The 18,914-nt window shown below is 50.9% G+C and overlaps 1 protein-coding gene across 2 annotated transcripts in view; it reads left to right on the top strand.

Moving 5' to 3' along the window:
* GRID2IP (Grid2 interacting protein) overlaps positions 1-18,914 on the top strand; it is a 321,403-nt gene that overhangs the window by 104,165 nt on the left and 198,324 nt on the right. The window contains exon 1 of one of the 2 annotated variants that reach the window (XM_086942376.1): positions 9,201-9,552. The exons of the other annotated variant lie outside the window; for it this stretch is intronic. Within the exon in view, the coding sequence (XP_086798502.1) occupies positions 9,539-9,552 (14 nt within the window). The 5' untranslated portion in view covers positions 9,201-9,538. Of the gene's footprint in view, positions 1-9,200; positions 9,553-18,914 lie in introns of those variants that run through there. 2 annotated transcript variants of the gene reach the window in all.

Genomic DNA, 18,914 nt, shown 5'->3' with positions numbered 1-18,914 from the left:
TTGAGGCAGTGTTAAGTCAGATCCAGGAGGGGTGATGAGTGAATCCATAGCGTTTGAGTCATGAGCACTAGAATTCTGTGACTAGGGCATTTCATTGGCATGGCAGAGGATGGGCATAATAGGAATTTAAAACTGTCTGTGAGGCATGTCCTGAAAGATACAAAGTCACCACAAGCCAGTCACTTGTTTACTGTCCTTTAGAGAATCTGGAAACCATATTTATTTATTTATTTTGAAAGTTTTATAGAGCGCGAACCAGACCCTTGCAGGTATCAGAGCGCTTTACAGCAGTGAAGAAAAATTATACAACAAAATACAAAACAAGTCGAAACGAATAGACGTGTACATAATGTGCAAACTTGCATCAAACAAATGAGGTAGATCAAATATGAACAACACATTTGCGGCAGAGTTGAGGAGCTTGACCGCTGAATGTTGGGGTGCCTACTGGTGGGGGTGCCGAAGAAGGAAGAAGCGGTACCTAGGCAGTTTGGTTGATGCTGGACGTAGTGGTAAAAAAAGACAACACTGGTATGACGTGAATGGGTCTTGTGATTCTGGCACAACTACTCTGGGCATTACCTTTACTGCTCACTAGGCAGTGAAGTACATTACATGGTCGAAGACGAGCAAAAAGTCAACAAGTGATAGGAGAGGCAGCTGGACTGTCGATGGTTAACCTCATAGATGCTAGTAAACATCCCTCCCCAGTGCTGCGCTGTCCATTGGAACCAGTGCTGAATGGACGTCCAATGGTCGTGCGCAGCACTGGGGAGGTAGTGCTGCCGTCGGCCAACGCACCGACGCAGCACTTAAGGGGTTAATGCTTTGCAATGCCGGGGGCGGTCCTGGTGGATATAAGGACGTTTTTCCAGATTCTGGGTGCAAATATGGAAAAGGTCTTAAAACCTCTTCACAAGGCTCTTAGTTTGTGCCGATCCAATACAATGTTAGCCCTAAGATGGCAGGGTATGTCCAGACGTGGGTCCCTTGCTCACTTTGCCACTGGATTCAAGCTAGACTGGCTGATGAGGGGTGTTAACCCGAAACCGGTCCCAGGATGCTTAGTTCCAGTCCAGGGAAGACATGGCTTGGCAGTTCGGGTTGGACTGTTCCCATGAGGCACAGGGTCAGACTGATTTGCATATGACCATGCCTGAACTGGGGTGGCGGAGTGAGCTAAAGAATGATGGATTAAACCCAGATCAGTTGACTGGGGGTGAGTGCTTGCATTGTTCAACACTCCGTCCATCATCCCCTTTGGTTTTTATCCAATACAAGGAACATTAAAAAGTATCTCTCGTTAAGCGCTTCAATGGAGTTCGTAAATAATTTGATGATGAACCAAGGTCCATATGTACTTAGGCATGTTGGCATAGACAGAGAATGGAAAAAAACACTTTCATACATCAGGCTCTGTGTGCTTAACAGTCAATCACACATTAAGTATTGTCCCAAAGGCTGAATGTGGCCCGACCTTGGATCCTTGAACACCCGCTAATGTGTGATTTTATCACTAAAGTCTATTCGCAATTATAATGGTGGGTGGATACCTATCAGCACTAGGACATGAGCATCCTCCTAACTCGCAGCTATTGCCTAGTCCTTTGTCTGTCTAGCGGACGCACACATAGATTTCCTCCAGGTTGTCTTTCCAAAATGTTGACAAAAAGCCTGCAAAGATGTCCTACTTCTAAAACGAAAGCCCTCCTTATAAGGACTTTCTTTTTTTCTGTGGTGGAATGCACATCCAGGACCTGCTTAAACCACTTCTCATGACTACTTTGGTGGAAAACCTGCGAAGGAGCTCTATTATATAATCAACAGGTGCCAAAAAATGGAAAAATTGCATAAACTGTGATTGGAACTGAAATCTTTACAGTTGGCCAGAGTAAATAAATTCTGAATGATTGGAGGTAGTTCTTTCAAGACTGCCAGCAGGCTGACCTATGTGGACATTTGGTGACTTCCTGAAGGTGCTGTGTGTCTTCCCAAGACTGGGGACAAGCCTGTAGGCCATCTTTATAGCATCTGCTGCTGTATCGGCCTGCTTGATTGGGGTAATGTCATAGATATAGAAAGGCTTTGAGGAAGTCCTCCGGTTTCACTGGCAGCCGCCCGTCAACCATTTTACCAGAGAGAGAGGAGAGCTGCCCAACAACGACCAAGTGCTGGTCCGCGACCCTGGCGCGGTAACTCTACCTGGCGAACATGCTCGAGGGTCATGAGTGGGCCACCTGCACCCTTTCTTCCCATCCCCACCACCAACTCACCTCCCTCCAGTGTGCCGCCGAGTACAGGTTGCCACAGAAGAAGAGGCCTTCGGGGCATGACACCCACCAGACGTTTTTGCGTTTGTAGACAGCAGTCTACAAATATACAAAGCAATATAAAGTCAATATCCTGAGCAAATTGTCCAAAATGAAAAATATGAGTCCACACAATATTTCCGAAGAAATCTTCTCCAATCTTGTTTAATCCAAGTTCAGCAAGCTTACAGCCACTTCAGCCATCAGAAAACAACTTTAGCCAAATCGTGTTTCGATTGGTGGAATTATCCACCGCCTTCCTCAGGGATATAAATAAACAGGTAGACCTACATTATGACAGATACGACAACAAGCTATTGTTAAATAGTGTCAATCCAATAGTAACGAAAACAAGGCAGAAACCGATGAATAACCTGAAAGTGAAAGTCATTGAAAAGAAAAGGGAATAAGAACGAATTGGGGAGGGGGAAAGCTAACATGTATACACCAAGTGTAATGCCCAAAAAGAGTGACAAGTGAAAAAAAAGGACCAATTGATACTAAGTCTGGAACGAAAAAAAGCATCATCACGAGAACATCTAACCCACAGGGGTATCACTCCCACCAGAGCATCCTCCCGAAACTACCTGTGGGTTTTTAGATGTTCTCAAGAGGATGCTCTGGTGGGTGTGATGCCCCTGTGGGTTAGATGTTCTCAGGAGGATGCTTTGGTGGGAGTGATGCCCCTGTGGGTTAGATGTTCCTGTGGGGATGCTCTAGTGCAGGGGTCTACAAACCGGTCCTGGAGGGCCGGATCCATGCCAGATTTTCAAAATTACTACATGTATCTCAATGGGGATATCCAAAAAATCTGGCATGGATCCGGCCCTCCAGGACCGGTTTGGAGACCCCTGCTCTAGTGGATATGATGCCCCTGTGGGTTAGATGTTCTCGAGAGGATGCCCCGGTGGGTGCGATACCCCTGTGGATTAGATGTTCCTGTGAGGATGCTCTGATGAGAGAGATCCCCCTGTGGGTTCGATGTTCTCGAGATTATGTCCAGATGGGTGTGATGCCCCTGTGGGTTAGATGTTCTCGCGAGGATGCTCTGGTGGATGGGATGCCCCTGTGGATTAGATGTTCTCGAGCGGATGCTCAGGTGGGTGTGATGCCCCTGTGGGTTAGGTTTCCTCGTGAGGATGCTCTGGTGGGTGTGATGCCCCTGTGGGTTAGGTGTTCTTGCAAGGATGCTCTGGTGGGTGTGATGCCCCTGTGGGTTAGGTGTTCTCGTGAGGATGCTCTGGTGGGTGTGATGCCCCTGTGGGTTAGGTGTTCTCGTGAGGATGCTCTGGTGGGTGTGATGCCCCTGTGGGTTAGGTGTTCTCGTGAGGATGCTCTGGTGGGTGTGATGCCCCTGTGGGTCAGGTGTTCTCGTGAGGATGCTCTGGTGGGTGTGATGCCCCTGTGGGTTAGATGTTCTCGAGAGAATGCCCAGGTGGGTGTGATGCCGCTGTGGGTTAGATGTTCTCGAGAGGATGCTCTGGTGGGTGTAATGCCCTTTGGGTTACATGTTCCCGTGAGGATGCTCTGGTGGGTGTGATGCCCTTGTGGGTAAATGTTCTCGAGAGGATGCTCTGATTGGTGTGATGCCCCTGTGGGTTAGATGTTATCGGGAGGATGCTCTGGTGGGTGTGATGCCCCTGTGGGTTAGATGTTCTCAGGAGAATGCTCTGGTGGGTGTGATGCTCCTGTGGGTAAGATGTTCTCGGGAGGAGGCTGTGGTGGGTGTGATGCCCCTGTGGGTTAGAAGTTCTTGTGGGGATGCTCTGGTGGGTGTGATGCCCCTGTGGGTTAGATGTTCTCGGGAGGATGCTTTGGTGGGTGTGAGGCCCCTGTGGGTTAGATGTTCTTGTGGGGATGCTCTGGAGGGTGTGGATGCTCTGGAGGGTGTGATACCCCTGTGGGTTAGATGTTTTCGGGAGGATGCCCTGGTGGGTGTGATGCCCCTATGGATTAGATGTTCTCGGGAGGATGCTTTGGTGGGTGTGAGTCCCCTGTGGGTTAGATGTTCTTGTGGGGATGCTCTGGTGGGTGTGGGGTGCCCCTGTGGGTTAGATGTTTTCAGGAGGATGCCCTGGTGGGTGGGATGCCCCTGTGGGTTAGATGTTCTCGAGAGGATGCACTGGTGGTGTTAGGCCCCTGTGGGTTAGATGTTCTCAAGAGGATGCTCTGGTGGGTGTGATGCCTCTGTGGGTTAGATGTTCTCGGGAGGATGCTCTGGTGGGTGTGATGCCCTTGTGGGTTAGATGGTCTCGGGAGGATGCTTTGGTGGGTGTGAGGCCTCAGGGGGTTAGATATTCTCGGGAGGATGCTGTGGCGGGTGAGAGGCCCCTGTGGGTTAGATGTTCTCGGGAGGATGCTCTGGTGGGTGTGATGCCCCTGTGGGTTAGATGTTCTCGGGAGGATACTCTGGTGGGTGTGATGCCCCTGTGGGTAGAATGTCTGCGAAGGATGCCTCATGATTGGGATGTGCTTGTGGGGTGCTTCTCTGGTGGGTGAGAGGTTACTGTGGGTGTGTTGCCCAGATTGCTGTGAGATCAATGTGGGTAAGATGTCTATATGAGTGGGGTGTCTCAGGTGGATGTCAAGGTGGTTGTGATGCCCATGTGGGTAAGATGTCAGAGTGAGTGGGATGTCTCTGCGGGATTCAAGAATGTTGTAATACCCATGAGGGGGTGCCCAGGTGGGTGGGATTTTTAAGGCGTTCCCTTGTAGGCGAGAGGTCTCTGTGGTTGGAACACTCCTGTGGCAGTTGTCTCTGTGTGAAGTGCCTTTGAGTGAAATGTCTCTGTTGTGGGGTATATTGTGGGGAGCATGGTGGATGGGACGTGCAGTGTGTAGGATTCGCTTGTGAGGAGCTGCTTTAGGATCCCCTATTATGGCGGGCGCCTCTGTGGGAAGTTCTTGGTGGTGGGTGTTGTGCGGTGCTCCCGTGGGGGTGAGAGGTGTATGAGCGGGACGCCCCTAGGGCGGGCACCTCTGTGGGAAGTTCCTGGTTGTGGGTGTTCTTGTGCGGTGCTCCCGTGGGGGTGAGAGGTGTATGAGTGGGACGCCCCAGGGCGGGCGCCTCTGTGAGAAGTTCCTGGCTGTGGGTTTCTTTTGCGGGGCTGTCCTGTGGGTGAGCGGTGTCTGTGAGTGGGACTCCCCTAGGGCGGCACTTCGTGGGTTGTGCCCATTGGTGGGTTTCTTTTGCGGGGCTGTCCTGGGGGTGAGCGGTGTATGTGAGCGGGACGCCCCTAGGGCGGGCGCCTCTGTGGGAAGTTCCTGGTTGTGGGTGTTCTTGTGCGGTGCTCCCGTGGGGGTGAGAGGTGTATGAGTGGGACGCCCCAGGGCGGGCGCCTCTGTGAGAAGTTCCTGGCTGTGGGTTTCTTTTGCGGGGCTGTCCTGTGGGTGAGCGGTGTCTGTGAGTGGGACGCCCCTAGGGCGGCACTTCGTGGGTTGTGCCCATTGGTGGGTTTCTTTTGCGGGGCTGTCCTGGGGGTGAGCGGTGTATGTGAGCGGGACGCCCCTAGGGCGGGCGCCTCTGTGGGAAGTTCCTGGTTGTGGGTGTTCTTGTGCGGTGCTCCCGTGGGGGTGAGAGGTGTATGAGTGGGACGCCCCTAGGGCGGGCGCCTCTGTGGGAAGTTCCTGGTTGTGGGTGTTCTTGTGCCGGCCTCTCGTGGGGGTGAGCGGTGTGTGTGAGCAGTATGCCTCTAGGGCGGGTGCCCCTGTGGGTTGTTCCCATTGGTGGGTGTTGTTGTGCGGTGCTCCCGTTGGGGTGAGCTATGTCTGTGAGTGGGACGCCCCTAGGGCGGCACTTCTGTGGGTTGTGCCCATTGGTGGGTTTCTTTTGCGGGGCTGTCCTGGGGGTGAGCGGTGTCTGTGAGTGGGACGCCCCTAGGGCGGCACTCCTGTGGGTTGTGCCCATTGGTGGGTTTCTTTTGCGGGGCTGTCCTGGGGGTGAGCGGTGTATGTGAGCGGGATGCCCCTAGGGCGAGCGCCTCTGTGGGAAGTTCCTGGTTGTGGGTGTTGTGCGGGCATCTCGTGGGGGTGAGCGGGACACCCCTAGGGCGGGTGCCCCTGTGGATTGTGCCCATTGGTAGGTGTTGTTGTGCGGTGCTCCCACGGGGGTGAGCTATGTCTGTGAGTGGGACGCCCCTAGGGCGTGCGCCTCTGTGGGAAGTTCCTGGTTGTGGGTGTTCTTGTGCGGGGCTCTCGTGGGGGTGAGCTGTGTCTGTGAGTAGGACGCCCCTAGGGCGGCACTTCTGTGGGTTGTGCCCATTGGTGGGTTTCTTTTGCGGGGCTGTCCTGGGGGTGAGCGGTGTCCGTGAGTGGGACGCCCCTAGGGCTGTCACTTCTGTGGGAAGTTACTGGTTGTGGGTGTTCTTGTGCGGTGCTCCCGTGGGGGTGAGAGGCGTATGAGTGGGACGCCCCTAGGGCGGGCGCCTCTGTTGGAAGTTCCTGGTTGTGGGTGTTCTTGTGCCGGCCTCTCGTGGGGGTGAGCGGTGTGTGTGAGCGGTATGCCTCTAGGGCGGGTGCCCCTGTGGGTTGTTCCCATTGGTGGGTGTTGTTGTGCGGTGCTCCCGTTGGGGTGAGCTATGTCTGTGAGTGGGACGCCCCTAGGGCGGCACTTCTGTGGGTTGTGCCCATTGGTGGGTTTCTTTTGCGGGCTGTCCTGGGGGTGAGCGGTGTCTGTGAGTGGGACGCCCTTAGGGTTAGCGCCTCTGTGGGAAGTTCCTGGTTGTGTGTGTTGTGCGGGCATCTCGTGGGGGTGAGCGGGACACCCCTAGGGCGGGTGCCCCTGTGGATTGTGCCCATTGGTAGGTGTTGTTGTGCGGTGCTCCCGTGGGGGTGAGCTATGTCTGTGAGTGGGACGCCCCTAGGGTGGGCGCCTCTGTGGGAAGTTCCTGGTTGTGGGTGTTCTTGTGCGGGGCTCTCGTGGGGGTGAGCTGTGTCTGTGAGTAGGACGCCCCTAGGGCGGCACTTCTGTGGGTTGTGCCCATTGGTGGGTTTCTTTTGCGGGGCTGTCCTGGGGGTGAGCGGTGTCTGTGAGTAGGACGCCCCTAGGGCGGCACTTCTGTGGGTTGTGCCCATTGGTGGGTTTCTTTTGCGGGGCTGTCCTGGGGGTGAGCGGTGTCCGTGAGTGGGACGCCCCTAGGGTGGTCACTTCTGTGGGAAGTTGCTGGTTGTGGGTGTTCTTGTGCGGTGCTCCCGTGGGGGTGAGAGGCGTATGAGTGGGACGCCCCTAGGGCGGGCGCCTCTGTGGGAAGTTCCTGGTTGTGGGTTTTCTTGTGCCGGCCTCTCGTGGGGGTGAGCGGTGTGTGTGAGTGGTATGCCGCTAGGGCGGGTGCCCCTGTGGGTTGTGCCCATTGGTGGGTGTTTTTGTGCGGTGCTCCCGTTGGGGTGAGCTATGTCTGTGAGTGGGACGCCCCTAGGGCGGCACTTCTGTGGGTTGTGCCCATTGGTGGGTGTTCTTGTGCGGGGCTGTCGTGGGGGTGAGAGATGAATGAGCGGGACGCCCCTAGGGCTAGCGCCTCTGTGGGAAGTTCCTGGTTGTGGGTGTTGTGCGGGCCTCTCGTGGGGGTGAGTGGTGGGGGTGAGCGGGACACCCCTAGGGCGGGTTCCCCTTTGGGTTGTGCCCATTGGTAGGTGTTGTTGTGCGGTGTTCCCGTGGGGGTGAGCTATGTCTGTGAGTGGGACGCCCCTAAGACGGGCGCCTCAGTGTGTTGTGCCCGTTAGTAGGGGTTCTTGTGCTGGGCTGTCGTGGGGTGAGTGGTGTCTATGAGTGGGACGCCCCTAGGGCGGGCGCCTCTGTGGGAAGTTCCTGGTTGTGGGTGTTCTTGTGCGGGGCTCCCGTGGGGGTGAGAGGTGTATGAGTGGGACGCCCCTAGGGCGGGTGCCCCTGTGGGTTGTGCCCATTGGTGGGTGTTTTTGTGCAGTGCTCCCGTTGGGGTGAGCTATGTCTGTGAGTGGGACGCCCCTAGGGCGGCACTTCTGTGGGTTGTGCCCATTGGTGGGTGTTCTTGTGCGGGGCTGTCGTGGGGGTGAGAGATGAATGAGCGGGACGCCCCTAGGGCTAGCGCCTCTGTGGGAAGTTCCTGGTTGTGGGTGTTGTGCGGGCCTCTCGTGGGGGTGAGTGGTGGGGGTGAGCGGGACACCCCTAGGGCGGGTGCCCCTTTGGGTTGTGCCCATTGGTAGGTGTTGTTGTGCGGTGTTCCCGTGGGGGTGAGCTATGTCTGTGAGTGGGACGCCCCTAAGACGGGCGCCTCAGTGTGTTGTGCCCGTTAGTAGGGGTTCTTGTGCTGGGCTGTCGTGGGGTGAGTGGTGTCTATGAGTGGGACGCCCCTAGGGCGGGCGCCTCTGTGGGAAGTTCCTGGTGGTGGGTGTTCTTGTGCGGGGCTCCCGTGGGGGTGAGAGGTGTATGAGTGGGACGCCCCTAGGGCGGGCGCCTCTGTGGGAAGTTCCTGGTTGTGGGTGTTCTTGTGCGGGGCTCCCGTGGGGGTGAGCCGTGTCTGTGAGCGGGACGCCCTTAGGGCGGGCGCCGCTCTAGGATGTGCCCGTTGGTACGGGTTCTCGTGCGATAGCTCGGTGGGGGTGAGCAGTGTCTGTGAGTGGGTTGCCGCAGGCCGCCTCTGGTGCTGCGGAGGTGGGTTGCGCCCGTGGGTGGGATGCGCCCGCGGGTGGGATGCTCTCCGCGCCCGCGCGGTCCCTTCAGGATGACGGCTCTCAGCTGGCAGAGCCCGCACTCTTCTCGCATCAGGACCAGATGCGCCGGCTGTCTAAGCTGCATCCCTCTCCCAGCCCCGCTCTCTGATTGGACGCCGCCCTTGTTCTGAATGTAGCTTTCCTTGGATAGCCCCCTCTTGCGCCCCCGCCTGCTTCCGACAGCAGACAGTTGAACAGTTTTCAGAAGGAGTGCGTTGCTGCTGGTGTGGAAACACTCACCACCCCGAATGCCACCGAAGTCCGCGTCACTGGCTGTGCTGTGCCAACCCGTCCTCCCCACCCCCCGAGACTTCTGTTGCATATCCCCCGTGCCCTTGACCAGGTCACTGGCATCTCCATAGGTGCACTAAAAGTTTGACCCTATCTGGTGCCCGCTGCCCCTTCTCCGGCTTCGGCTGACAGGATGGACCCGCGTCGCCCCCTTGTCTCCGTGGCCTGCCCGTCTGCCCCCCGCTTCCAAGGGGCCCCGGGACTGTGAGCTCCGAGCGATGGTGTGGACGGAGGACATCCACCGAGCCTGAAGGATGAGCTGCCTCGGGTAAGTCAGTCTCGATCACTCGAAATCAAAGGGGCACGGCAGGGGGGGGGCGCCCATACGCCTACGGTAGACCCGTGGGTCCGGCGCATGCTGCAGAGAGCAGTCGGCCTCTGCCACCCACCATCAAAGGGGCAAGGCAGGAGGGAGGGCCGCTCAAGCGCCCAAGGTAGACCCGTGGGTTCATCGCATGCTGCAGAGCTAGGTGTAACCCGCGGGGCATATGTTTAAAAGCGAAACTATATACTCCGCATGTTATCATATGGATGAGATTAGTACTATCTGAGATGGGTTATATTGGCATGCTGTGCGCCCAAGGACATCTAGGTGCGTGTGATGTATTGTGCAAATGAACGGCAGACAGCCCTTGCGGTGTCATGCTTTTGTGTTTTTTTACTTCGCTAGTATGTGCACACTGCCCCCATCTATACATATACACATGCAACTTTGTATAGGGACCCTCATGACGCTAGAAGCAAAAATTAACGACTCCTCTTGAGGGCACATGGAAACGAAGTGATATGATCAGAATCGCGCAGTGTGGTTGAGGGGGGGGGGGGGGGGGTGAAGCCAGGTTAAAAAACACAACAGATTTACTGTATACACAGCTGATGCTTTACCCACAAGATCCCATCTCCTCCTCCGATACAGATGCAAGGGGCCATATATTCTTCTTCCTAGGACATCTCTTGCACTAGAACCAGTCCTCTCCAATATAATGCACCATCCCCACCAGTAGCCCACATCTTTCCAAAGAGACCACACCTCTACTAGAGTAGACCACATCTCCACAAGACCACTCTCCTCTGCGAGACCACATCTGCTCCACAACACATCTCTTCCAAGTGAGCACATCTTCACTATTCCACACCTCCACCACTAGACCACCACCACCAGACCACACCTCCACCACCAGACCACACCTCCACCACCAGACCACACCTCCACCACCAGACCACACCTCCACCACTAGACCACATCTCCTCCACAAGACCACATCTCCTCCACAAGACCACTCTCCTCTGCGAGACCACATCTCCTTCACAACACATCTCTTCCAAAAGACCACATCTTCACTATTCCACATCTCCACCACCAGACCACACCTCCACCACCAGAGAACCCCTCCACCACCAGAGAACACCTCCACCACCAGATCACATCTCCACCACCAGACCACATCTCTACCACCAGACCACACCTCCACCCCAGACCACACCTCAACCCCCAGACCACACCTCAAACACCAGACCACACCTCCACCCCCAGACCACACCTCAATCACCATACCACATCTCCACCACCACCACCAGACCACACCTCCACCACCAGACCACACCTCCACCACCAGACCACATCTCCACCACCAGACCACACCTCTACCACCAGACCACACCTCCACCACCAGACCACACCTCCGCCACCAGACCACATCTCCACCACCAGACCACATCTCCACCACCAGACCACATCTCTACCACCAGACCACACCTCCACCCCAGACCACACCTCAATCACCAGACCACACCTCCACCCCAGACCACACCTCCACCCCAGACCACACCTCCACCACCAGACCACACCTCCACCTCCACCACCAGACCACATCTCCACCACCAGACCACATCTCTACCACCAGACCACACCTCCACCCCAGACCACACCTCCATTACCAGACCACATCTCCTCCACAAGACCACTCTCCTCTGCGAGACCACATCTCCTCCACAACACATCTCTTCCAAAATACCACATCTTCACTATTCCACATCTCCACCACCAGACCACACCTCAACCACAGACCACACCTCCACCACCAGAGAACACCTTCACCACCAGACCACATCTCCACCACCAGACCACATCTCCACCACCAGACCACACCTCCACCACCAGACCACACCTCCACCACCAGATCACACCTCCACCACCAGACCACATCTCCACCACCAGACCACTTCTCCACCACCAGACCACATCTCTACCACCAGACCACACCTCCACCCCAGACCACACCTCCATCACCAGACCACACTTCCATCACCAGACCACACCTCCATCACCAGACCACATCTCCTCCACAAGACCACTCTCCTCTGCGAGACCACACCTCCTCCAGAACACATCTCTTCCAAAAGACCACATCTTCACTATTCCACATCTCCACCACCAGACCACACCTCCACCACAGACCACACCTCCACCACCAGAGAACACCTTCACCACCAGACCACACCTCCACCACCAGACCACACCACCAGACCACATCTCCACCACCAGACCACATCTCCTCCACCAGGCCACATGTCCTCCACCAGAGCACATCTCCACCACCAGACCACATCTCCACCACCAGACCTCACCTCCACCACCAGACCTTACCTCATCCACCAGACCTCACCTCATCCACCAGACCACTCTCCTCCACCAGACCGCATTTTCTCCACCAGACCATACCTCCCCACTAGACAACATCTCTTTTAATAGATCACATCTCCTCCAGACCGCATCTCTTCCAAGAGACCACATCTTCACCACTCCACATCTCCTCCACCAGACCACATGTCCTCCACCAGGCCACATGTCCTCCACCAGGCCACATGTCCTCCACCAGGCCACATGTCCTCCACCAGGCCACATGTCCTCCACCAGGCCACATGTCCTTCACCAGGCCACATCTTCTCCACCAGACCACACCTCGTCCACAAGACCACACCTCGTCCACCAGACCACGTCTTCACACTAGACAAAATCTCTTTCAATAGATCACATCTCACCCAGACCACATCCCTATACCAGCATGCATCTAAAGTAAACTATGCCTCCATTTCTAGGACCCATCCCCACGAGAGCATCTCCCTTTTTTCTAGCACATGACCTCCCTTAGACCACAGCAACAACCCTTACAACCGCCTCCCCTCACTCTCATAGCACCTTTACTTTCGATACCTTCAGTTGTCTGGGCTCTGCCAACATATTGGCTGATGATGGACTTTGAACCGTGTAACAGCCCTATGGAGAGAAAGATGAGTAAAGATCAGGCTAAAGTAAGTGTCGAACTATTGTTTACATCAACAAAGCAACGATATCCTCTCAACCACATCTCCTGTATTTCTGTACTTGTTATTGGCGGTATAGTGTGTTATTGCTTCCTTTGCCAATAGTGTGCACTTTAAAAGCATTTAAAAATGAAGCAGACTGCTTTTCTACCATTATGTATGTATGTATATGGTATTTCTCTAGCGTGAATCTAGGCAAACGGCAGCGTAGTCCTTTGCATGGTCAAAGACAAGCAGAAGGTCAACGAGTAATAAGAGAGGAGGCTGTGATGTGGATAGTTAATGCATTGTGATGGAGTGTTTTTTAAAGAGGCGAGTCTTTATCTACCCCCTTAAATTAGAGCAGTGTTGAGGCTGTCCAGGTGAATATGGGGATGTTGCTCCTTATCCTTGGAGCATAGATGGAAAAGACCTGCTGTCTTGTTTTTTCTTTCTGAAATGTTTTGACTTTCTTAAGAAGAAAGAGCGTGTGGCAGACTGCCTTTGTTTTTTTTGTTTTTTGGCATTGTGTTCTTTAACCCCTTCCATGCTGATGACGGCCGGGAGCCGTCATGGCACACAGTGCTCGTGTGCTGATGACGGCTCCCGGCCGTCATGACTGCACCTGCGATCGGAATGTGCCGCACAGATGCAGAATCGCAGCCGCGCCCAAGGGGTTAAGAGTGAGGTTAGTGTCTACCGTTCATCGAAGTGACTTGGTATTCAATGAAATTTAGGGTTCGAAGCTGTCATGGTTCCTGGCATTTAGCCAGTTTGTACTATATCTTGTTTATTGTTCTTGACAAATACCGTGAATTCTGTCTTGGTTGGGTAGAGCTTCAGGTAGGCGCTGCACACCCAGGTCAGGATGATGTGGAAGCAGTGTTTGAGGCAGTGGATGTCTGAAGTAGCAGAGATATTAAAGCAGAGTTGGGTATAATCATCATCGTACTGAGGAATCTTAATGCTGTTGTCTGTGAGTAGAGCACAAAGGGGCTCCATGTAAAGACCGAAAATGACAGAAGACAGTACGGAACCCTGGGGTACTCCACAGGAAATAGGGACTCTTGTGACCTGGAGGTGCCTCTATGAACAAACTGGTGTCGGTTGGAAAGGTTGGAGTAGAACCAGTGAAGGACTTTTCTAGTGAATCCCATGTGAGACTCCACGGTACGTATGAGAGTGAGCTGGTCAGCTGTGTTGAAGGCCGCTGTGAGGTCCAGCAATACCAGGAGCCAGGGGTCATGTTCATCCGTGGTCACGACCGCATCGCCTACGGTGTAAGGTGGCGTCGCCGTGCTGCAGCGTGGTCTGAAGGCAGACTGATAGCAATGCCAGAGAGGGTTAGCCTTGAAGTCCAACATAGACTTCCTTTTCAAGTATTTTGAGATGAATGGTGGGTGAGTGATGGGACAGTAATAGGCAAGATCATCTCGGTCTAGTGTAGGCTTCTTTAGGAGTGGGAAGATCTGGCCTGTCTTGAGAGCTTCTGGGAAGATGCCTTGAGTGAGGGAAGCATTGGCCGTGGGAAATATGTGTAACAAGAGAGTCCCCAGAGAGAGCTTTGATGAAGGACGATGGTAAGGCATCAAATTAATTAGAAGTAACTTTGAAGAAGTTGAGTATATCAGCTCCCGATAATGTCTGTGAGTTCTGATGGGTCACCTACCCATAACTTGGATGTGAGTGACTTATCTAATTACAATTACTGCCACCATGCACACCATTGATCTAGTGTGTCTGAGTGAGCGAAAGAGTGCTAACATATGGCACCTGCCAGCTTTTACTATACGACAAACAAGCACCATAAAAATGAAGTACAATCGTTTATGTGCTCTGAGCACAGTATTGGTTGGTTGTATAATCAGAATGGGATTCGCATGAAGCATGCAGACACGTGAGAGTCGACACTATGTTACCGGCACGTAATTTGTTTGTTTGTGACTGCTTTTCCATTGTTCCTCCCACAGGTCTTGCTTTTTCCTCGCCTATTTAGGTTTGAGCCTACGCCTATTGCCGATTTTTTGCAATTAGGCAAAAGGAATCTAGGAGCGGCTGCTCGTTAGTGTGTGCAGACCACTCATTTTCTTTGTTTCTGGTCCTGACGAAAACCTGTGATTTACCTTTAAGGTTGAAACATGTAGACCATTCACATAGATACTCACGGTCATAATCACCTATTAGTATGTTCTCACCCCTTTTTTAATATTGTCCAGTAGCCTTTGAATAAAGTTTTTTCAAATGGTCATACCAGGACAATTTTTAACACCACTTTTTGCACTTTACACTCAAAAAACCCAGCTCCACTGTAGTTCAGGTGTCGCAGCACACTCTGATTAGCACTCGGCCGTCAGGGTGGACCCTGATGATGAAGCATGTCACCAACCAGGTTGGTGAGTGAGGGGTTTTTAATAAAAGGAATTTTTTCCTTTTTTCATTGACATCCCATTCAGAACCTTTTGTTAAGGTCTCGGTGGTGATACTCCTTCCTTTGTTAATTCTGCATTGCAGAAATCTCCATATTGTGGAACAGTCTGTGGAATTGCAGATTAAATTAGACCGAACACAAACAAAACATTCAAGATCTATCCATTAGAAAAAAACTTGAGCTATGTAAGCTTGAGCTAAACAGATTTGTAATCCATCATTGCTTAAGCCAATAGGTGAGATGTTTGTACTGCATGTTATTGGCTTTGCCAGTGCTTCTTTTTGTACTAAAGATCAAACAGACACAAGCATGTAAAAATTGATGCTACTGAAAAGAGTGTTAACTTCTTTTATCTGCTATCCATTTTTCAGATGCTTTATAAGCACTTGCTCCACAGTACTGATTCACTGCTCACTGACTAATTATCACCATGGTGGCCATCATGGAATGGTAAAACAATAATACAGGTTACTTCTTTGCATGGCGGCCATCATGGAATGGTAAAACAATAATACAGGTTACTTCTTTGTAGTTTCCCTCTGTTTTTTTTTTTAGGGGTGAATTTAAAACAATAGGCCACATCATATGGTGAGAAAGACCAGTGGCCTTATGTTGAGTTTTTTTTCTAAATTAGGCAGATGCTATAATGTAGCTTGTATATTAGTAGATATAGGTTAAAGATTTTTACATTTCAGTATTCTTCCATTTATTAGGATATAAGAGGACAGCTGTGATTCACATAACTCTTTTAAAAAAAAGTGAAAAATAACGTTGGCCTTTTGTTCATATTATACAAAAAGAAAATGTTTTAAAAGATTGATTTTAAACATTCTGGGCCAGATGTAGGTAGCCCTTTACCGGTCGGAAACGGCCGAAAATACCGATTTTCGGCCGTTTCCGACCGGTAAAGGGCTATGGAGATATAGGGGCTAAAAAAACGTACATTTTCGGTAATTTTACCGAATCGGTAAAATTACAGAATCGGTAAATGTACTGATTCTGTACATTTTACAGATTCAGTAAATTTACCATTCGGTAAAAATACCGAAAATGTATTTTGGGATGTAGGTAGCACTTCTATCAGTGCTACAGAGCCTTTAGAATTCGGTATTTACCATGCAATACAATTGCATGGTAAATGACGAATTCTTGTGTACATGCACATCTGTGCATGTACACCTGTGCCATGTGGCACACAGACATGCCCTAAGGGCATGTATGTGTGCCACATGGCGCAAAAGCCAGTTACAGGGTTGCAACAGGGTGTCAAAGTGACACCCTGTCCCCCTTAGCAATTCGGTATTTTTACCAATTCGGTAAATACCGAATCGGTATTTGCTATTGAATCCTATGGGCTTCAAGGCCCATAGGATTCAATAGCAAATACCGATTCGGTATTTACCGAATTGGTAAATACAGAATCTTACCGATTCTGTAAAAAATACCGAATTTTTACCTACATCTCATTTACAGATTCATGAATACCGAATCGGTAAAATTCGGTATTTATGAATCGGTAAATGAGATTTACCTACATCTGGCCCTTAGTGTTCTGTTGTAAGCTTTTGTTGGGTGGGGAGCTATCCCTGGAATGGACTATTACTGAAGACCTTTCCATAGGTATACTATGGGGATAGCTGTTGGCAGTGTTGCTGGTGGTTGTTTATAGTATCCTGATACATCAAATGAAGGATAGAGGAAAACATCATTTTTTTGTTGTTGCCGGAAGTAAATTTTAGGGCGCTGAACTTAGAAGGATAGACCTCAGCCTAAGGTAATAATCTTTACCCTTATTATGCGCATACATGTGGGGGGGTTGTTTACACCTCGCTTTATCCAGTGTTAACCTGCGTGGTATTTCCAAGCCCAATATGATATTCAGCAAGGCTGGAATAATATGTTTCTTTAAATAAGTGAAATGTTTTCAATCTATGGTGACTCAACTACCGCTCCTTTACCACTTATGGAGGCGCTCTAAAGGAAGCCACAAGTTGAGCAGTTTGGAGGTTAACCCAGTTCTCCTTGCTGACATGCTGTGGGATATTGTGCAGGTGAATGTATGACCTAACAACTACTGCCTAAACCACGACTTCCTCATTCTTCGTGGTTCCGGTCTTCGTGGTTTCCAGTCTTCGTGGTTCCGGTCTTCGTGGTTTCCAGTCTTCGTGGTTCCGGTCTTCGTTGTTCATCGTGGTTCGTTGTAAAGACGTCGTTGAAAACGTAAGTCGTTGTTGAGACTTCGTTGTTTAGGATGTTCCCCGTGTCACACTCCAATAGCATCTGCCTCGCACTTATTCATTTTTAGTTCAAAAGGAATAGTTTTCTACTTGTGCCATTATGTGAATATTCATATTAACAAGGGTTATTATTGAAGCCAAGAGAAACCGCTCAATCTGTGTGGTGTGTGCAAAAAGAATGGTTAATTTTACTATAGTACATATGCCACTGTAATATCCCTAATAAAAGCAGGCTTCATTTTCTTACTGTAAACTAGATTATATTAGAAAGGACCACGGACATTGCAGTAAGGACTGGGTGTTTTTCCCCGCGAGCGAATCCACGTTTTACAGCATCTGCATCGATAAATCGCAAAATGATGAACAATGGCGCCAAAAACAAATAATATTCTGCAGTTATCCAAGGACTGCTGCTAACTCCAACTTGCTACTTGGCAGTATCTGTCAAATTCTTGCAGATTGGCTGTTGGACTGTCTAAACCCAGAACCGCATTCCCATTGGTTGAAAGGTTGGCATATAAGATTTATGAAAGAGCATTTCTTTGTTAGCAATTCTGATTGGTCATTCTTTTCACCAATACTTCCATTCTATATCAATTTCTTTATAAAGACGCGCAGTGGCCAGTAGGCATCCTCCATTATTGGACCCATCTGCTGCTCTTAACATACCGGGCCAGATGTATCAAGGCTTTTGCGACTCGCAAAGGCCGAAATTCACAGAATTTCGGCATTTGTGACTCGCAAACAGCCTTTTAGCATTTTCTGGTATGTATGAAATAATCGCAATTTAAGGAATCGCAAAAAATTGCGATTCCTTATTTTGCCATAGCATTTAAGGAATCGAAAATTTTGCGATTCCTTAAATGATATGTATGAAACATTTTACAATTGCGATTTTGTTAAGAAATCGCAAATTACCACCAACTCGTAGTTGGTGGTAATTTGTGATTTCTTTTAAAAATGCCCTATTTGGCATTTGTGAGGGTGGCATGTGACACACATACATGCCCATAGGGCATGTATGTGTGCCACATGCACACACATGTAGATTTCAGGGGTGCAGCAGGGTGTCTTTGAGACACCCCTGCACCCTTGAAATAATTCTCAAATTGCGATTAGCAAATTGCGAATTCGCAATTTGAGAATTATTGCACTATCATTCCTATGGGCCTCCTGGCCCATAGGAATGCATTGGAAATTATTCTTTATTTGCGAATTCTCAAAATGCGAATACGCAAATAAAGAATAATAAGGAATCGCTAAAAAATTGCGATTTTGTACATACATTCCGTTTTGCGAATTCTAAATAGCGATTCTCAAAAAATCGCTATTTAGGATTCGCAAAACGGAATCTTGATACATCTGGCCAACCATGCTTTAAGCTGCTTCCGAAACCTAAGACCTGTAGTTTAAGGACACAGGTCAGATAAGCAAAGGAGCAACTTTCTTGACAGACCTGGTTCAATGTAGATACCTGAAGAAAAAAGACCCCAGGAGAACGAAGAGGACTAGATGGATAGTACCAATGAAGAAGATGGCAAATGAAACCAAGCAATGGACAAACCATTAGCTCTCAGCTTTGAGACATATTGGGACTTATTAATGTTGCCAATACCTTTTAGCGATGCTGTACTTCATTGGCAAGAGATGGCTAAATAAATA

The sequence above is a fragment of the Lissotriton vulgaris genome, chromosome 10 (genome assembly GCF_964263255.1).
Source record: "Lissotriton vulgaris chromosome 10, aLisVul1.2, whole genome shotgun sequence".
NCBI lineage: Eukaryota > Metazoa > Chordata > Amphibia > Caudata > Salamandridae > Lissotriton > Lissotriton vulgaris.
The sequence above is the reverse complement of the archived record's forward strand: the minus strand, read 5'-3'. Positions and strand labels throughout refer to the sequence as shown.